This window comes from Ceratosolen solmsi, unplaced genomic scaffold, assembly GCF_000503995.2.
Source record: "Ceratosolen solmsi marchali unplaced genomic scaffold, CerSol_1.0 scaffold47, whole genome shotgun sequence".
In the NCBI taxonomy this organism is placed as follows: Eukaryota; Metazoa; Arthropoda; class Insecta; order Hymenoptera; family Agaonidae; genus Ceratosolen; species Ceratosolen solmsi.
This window is the reverse complement of record NW_011948419.1, coordinates 10,678,692-10,684,691: the sequence shown is the minus strand read 5'-3', so window position 1 is coordinate 10,684,691 and position 6,000 is coordinate 10,678,692. Positions and strand designations below refer to the sequence as shown.

The 6,000-nt window shown below is 35.4% G+C and overlaps 1 protein-coding gene across 1 annotated transcript in view; it reads right to left on the bottom strand.

Annotated features, from left to right (window-relative positions):
• Positions 1–1,503: 1,503 nt before the first annotated feature.
• The window catches only part of LOC105360865 (fibroblast growth factor 16), a 41,504-nt gene continuing 37,007 nt past the window's right edge, over positions 1,504–6,000 (bottom strand). Inside the window, exons 4-5 of the mRNA XM_011497864.1 lie at positions 1,619–1,737; positions 1,504–1,555 (exon numbers count right to left, since the gene is read on the bottom strand). Of these exons, the coding sequence (XP_011496166.1) occupies positions 1,504–1,555; positions 1,619–1,737 (171 nt within the window). The remainder of the gene's footprint in view (positions 1,556–1,618; positions 1,738–6,000) is intronic.

Here is a 6,000-nt window from a genome sequence, read left to right as displayed (position 1 = left end):
GCACTTTTCTGATACGTAATTTTGTGCGTGTATGACTAGCTTATTTAATAACATAAGGAGATGTACTTTGTAAACTGCCGACAAGGTATGTTGATTTACTGCGTGGCTGGTGTGCCCCATTTGATTACGAGTCCAATTGGCTTCACTGTAAATCACTACCTGATCTTGATGATTCTTTTTAATCATGCACGTGTATTTTTAAGTTGGCTGCCGAATATGCGGTCTTGTGTCGTCGTCACAGTATATACTAAAACACTGAGTGGTAGTAACATTTAAGTGGACGCAAGGTAGAATTACAATGAACCTATAAGCCTTTTGAATATGCGCACGAACCGAAGGCTTGATCATTCAGTGGCGGCTCTACTGAAAATACGGTCCTGCAGAGGGTAGATCGAGACCCGTGTGCCTTGACTTCTACTGGTAGATGGTTAGATTGGTTCACTATGGTCGGTTCTCTGCGGTCGGGTCACGGCAAGATGTCAGCCACAAACGCATTTCAGCGAGGTGGATCGGCAAGAGAGCCGGTCAGCAAGAAAGCGAGGCGTGCTGCGTGCTTGCCTTATATATCCACGCGGCGGCTCACTTAGCTGGCATGAAAGCATCGTTGTTGTTGAACTGGAATCTCACACGAGGCGTAGAAAAAAAATCTAGATGTTTCGAAAATTCGACGAAAGAAAAAGTAGGGCATAATACCGATAGAAACTTCCGGGCGATGTTATTACCCGAAGACCATATAAACATTATGGGCCATTTGAAACTAAAACATAACAAGTATACAAAAAATTCCCGTCCTAGTGTTTACAGAAATCTGAGATCTAAAAGGCCGGTGATGCCGACAATCGGCGGTCTTGAAACTGGCTTCAATTTCGAACAGTTTGAACTCGCAGAAATTTTAAATTCGAGTAAAAATTTATATAAATTTATATTAATTTACAAGACATTTTAACTTATAATTTAAGTTATAAATTTAACATATAAAATAATTAATAATAATACAAATGGTAGAATAAGACTATAGTTAACTATTAATTTTTTGAACTTAGTTTATAAAACGAATTTACTTAATAGTAAATATTTTGTGGATGTGAACTTTTATGAATATGAGAAAATTCGTAAAATTGAATTCAACATATAAGCGTAGAATGGCGTGAAGTTTGATTTGTCGAAACTCGCGTTGTTTTGGATGAGCACGTGCGTAATTGAGGTTATAGTTATTATGGAGAGCGACATATGTAGTTGTTGTTACTTGAGATATACTCGTATCGTAGCAAGCGTACCTTGTCCTGATATTTGCGCACTGCAATAAATTCAGATGGAACTAAAGGTTTGAAGGGCTGTTACCTCGTGAAGGATACTGCTACGTGTTGCGGCTGTTATGAGCGGTGAATGGTGCTCTGCGTATATTCATAAGCGTCAGACTTTGAACTAAGGCGAGGGTTTACCCACAAGACGCGTATCAGCTGGCGCGAACTTGGCGACGCGTTTGGAATTTATTCCGCACTGTTACTCTGGGAAGAGCCTCTTCATCCTTAGTTGCTTGTCGATGACGTAATCTCTGAATCTCAGAGTTTGGTAAGTATTGTAGTAATGATACTACTTACGAAGACAACAGGTATACTTAGTATCGGAACATCCTTGTTCCTTCTTCAAGAGGGCTGTCACTGGACACTTGTCTTCGGACTTCGATAAGGGAATACGTCTCCTGCCAATAGGACTTGTAACGATAGTTGTCTTGAACTACGTTAATAGGGAACTTCCACTTCTTATTTGAATAAGTACTGTATCGAGTGTGATGAATATTGAAAAATGCGCCCCTTACATACATTCGCTGACCATGAATTTCACTTGAACCCCTTCCCTTATTCTTCGTCCAATCAGAGACTCCTCCCTTACAGAGCGAGGGTAGCGCCTATTGTGGCTTCATAATTAATTAAGAGCGTAGTTGTCTCTTGATCTTCACGGCAAGAAGAGCTCTCGTTGCGGCTGACACATCTGGCAACAGCAAGACAACTTGTCGACAGCGGAAAGGGGATAGGGATCAGTTTGTACATACTGCTTGAAGTAGTTACCGAGCGGAACGAATTCATACAGATGCCTAATGAGTGGGTTTTTCCCGTGTTTATTGTCTTGTTTTTCCAGATATTTTATGACACTATTGCTAGATGGTTGTGAGCAAGAAAGTTTTGAAATCTAAAAGACAAATCTACGATGTTCTTTTGCCAAATGTTAAATTGCATTGAAAAAGGGTCTCACAATCTAGAACGTACATATATATATACAAACAGTTTGCACTACATTCTTCATTATACCTCATTTATACCATGCATTCCTAAATATTTATACCTACATAACTATTATTCAAATGGCAGACTTTCAACAAAAATTGAGTAATGATTTTAACTCTCTTTTGTTGTTTTTGTAGAAAAACAATTTCAATCGACTCTATTTTTCATTTCCATTGTACTAAAATAAAAAACTTTTATGAAAATTGTTATTAGAATTTTAAACTTTTTCTATTTCATTTATTTATCTGAATGAATATAACTGACTATAATTCAATCTTATACGAGATTATAATAATATAAATCTTTCTATGAGAGTAACATACATTGTGTTGAACATAAAATGCATTGTACTTGAATTACAACACTTCGAATGTTAGTACGTTTATTTTCTTTTATACAGTAAAAAAAATAGAGTATAGCCGTTATTAATACAACCGTAAATGAAAGAACATTATAGAATCTTCAGATAAGTTTTTCAAAATCAATATTTCTCATATAATAGAATCAATCATTCTTATTTATATCAGGGACGTTATATTATCTTTTTTCATATACTGAGCAACTATTTTTAATATCTAAGATATTTAATAGCGGTATGTGTCATTCTCTTGATACCTCGCTAGTTTTTTATACATTAAGTTAATAAAGATCATAATCTTGAACATCAATGTGGATAATAAAGGCTTATTGAATATAATATCTCTTGTTTTTGGCTATATTCATAGATTTATTTTGCTTGTATAAATACACCAATATGATATTAGCTTTAATTCTTGATATACATTTGTATTAGTACGTAAATATATTCTAAAATATGAATATATACTGATATTCTTTGTTATTAAAACAAATCCATGATAGCATATTTTTAGATGAATATTGTAGCTTCGTCTGTTAACTATTATCCACGATGTTGCTAAACTTTGATTTCTTTAAACGTAATTAGTTTTATAAATTTCTATTTATTGCTTGTATCATATTTAGATAGAATTCAATAGACTATTATTATTACGTATTGAAACAGTTGAAAGCGGAATACAAAAGTGGGAGAGGTATAAGTTCCCAAATATTTACGTTTATAAAAAGAAGCCAGAGAATTAGGGAAATTGCAACTACGTTGAAAACTCGAATATACGATTATAATTCCGACTAGCAATGTCGATGAACCTTCCAAGGCTATATCCTATTGATGTCATGACAAAGGTCGTCATAGCAACAGACACCGGTGCGCTACAGGCGTCGTAAGCTCTTACGACAATATTTAAGAGCAGCGTTTGACACGCAGCTCCACTGTGCCAATAATAATTACGCGGTCACCACGGCGGGCTCATTATTAGATCATTAAGCATTCATACTACAGTCATCACTCACTGTAGCTATACAAGTACGTAAGCATCAAGCAGTTCAACAACCTAATAGTGACACCACAACATTAAATACGTTAAACTTAAACGTAAACCTATATTTAAGAAGCACTAGCGCAAACATAACTGAGAGTAAAATATCGAAACTATACTACTGCATACATTAACGGATCACATCGACGGCTAAAGCAGTAGCAACTCAGGTCTTGCTTTAGTAAGCATCGGTTACAACAGCGGCGGTTTTCACGCATACTGCAATCACATCAGCGGCAAAGACAGCATCATCTCATTCGCTCCCTTGGCACGCGCCGGCAACTACAGCAACACTTCTCTGAAGGGAAGGAGTCACACCTCACATTACTAAGAGTACACACACTCTCATCAGCATGTAACACAATTGAAGAAACTTCATAAAATAATTCACTCACACTCTTCATTCATACGCTTTTATGACCATTAACTAATTATTATATTATTGTATTTTATAAAGGAAAGAAAATATATAATGTGTGTGGAATTGAATAATTGCATTTGCCTCCTCCACTTGCTCGCAACACCTCCACCCACCATCAACGGAAGGTTTTCAGTCTGATCCTAGACAGTATATTACATAAATTTTTTGCCTTAATGATTAATTTCAGATTCAATTTATAAATAAATATTAAAAACTGTAGAGATATATATTACATCGTGAGGTAGAAAGTTATCGTTATACTGAATTGTATGGTAGTTCGGAATTGGAGCATTTTCCGAGGTATTCCGTTCTCGGAAATTTTCAAAGCCTTTTAGATCTTCAATGTTTGTAAACATTTCACAAGCAGAATTCTCGAATAGCTGAAAGCTTACATTCTCGAACGTTCTACAAGGATGCATATCCTTCATAAAGCAAAGTTGATTGAATTTTTGAATTTTCCAAGGCTTTGCTTTCGCTGAATTCTCAAATAATCGAAAGCTTAGATTCTCGAACGTTGTACAAGTCTTCCTAGTCTCCGCATAGCAACATCTTAGCATTGTTGCCAGATCACTTAGCTGCCTTGTGGATATTTAAGCAGCGTGCATTAAGACACGTTGTCAGTTACTACTCCAAGTCAGTGACTCCTCCAAGTCAGTTGTTTCTTCAAGTCAGTTATTCGTCCTGGTCAGTCATCTATGCTTCATGTCACGCTATTAAGCCGCAGTCTACAGGCGAGAGCTCGTCACACGATCACGCACCCTCAGTGCAGCCATTACAAAGAACACATGTTCAATTCTCTAGTACGCAACGATTATCAACCAGTCAAGGGTGCTGCAGTTTAAGGAAATAATCGACTTCAAGAAGCATGATATCGGACCACTCCTTCACACGAGAGTATACCAGTAGTCTCTATTAAGGGTTACTACCACCCACAAATCCCATACTTCCCTTTATGAGTATGGTCGACTCTCCCTGCTAATCCTTGCAACGTTAGCACAGATCATTCAATAATAACATAATCCCTTTATGTGTATGATAGGGTCTCTCTGGTAACCTTTACAACGTTAGAATAGACCTCAAACCAAGCAATCATCCCCTTGAAGGAATATATAAAATTCATTGCTGATCCCTTCCACGCTCCTTCCAATCTCCCTTGGCACGCGCCGGCAACTACAGCAACACTTCTCTGAAGGGAAGGAGTCACACCTCACATTACTAAGAGTACACACACTCTCATCAGCATGTAACACAATTGAAGAAACTTCATAAAATAATTCACTCACACTCTTCATTCATACGCTTTTATGACGATTAACTAATTGTTATATTAATATATTTAATAAAGGAAAGACAAGACACACCGTGTCTGGAATTGAATAATTGCATTTGCCTCCTTCACTTGCCCGCAACATCTCCACCCACCATCAAAGGGAGATTTTCAGTCTGATCCCAGACAAGTACTGATCATTTATATTATAATTAAAAAATAAAGTTTTAAAAAAAATCTTATTTAGTTGTTTTAAAAATAAAATTTCATTAAATTAAAAATATAATTTCATAAAAGGATCAATGGATATTCATAATCTTTATCTTAAAAAATTAACTCTATTTTATATAATTACGTAGTATGCTTGATGTTTTGTTAAATTTTGTCATTTTTTTTTTAAATGTGAAGAAAAATCATGCATTGTTTTTAGATTGTCAAAGATACATTAAAAAAAAATTAGTACCACTAGTTTTAGATAAATTAGACAAAATTATTTTTGCAATATATTTAAAAAAAAAAAATGTCTGCCGTATTACATGATAAAATCATCATATTTCGTTTGTATTAAATCTAAAAATTATTGTCTCTATTTATATAAAATCAATAATAGCTGATACTTTATATGCATTT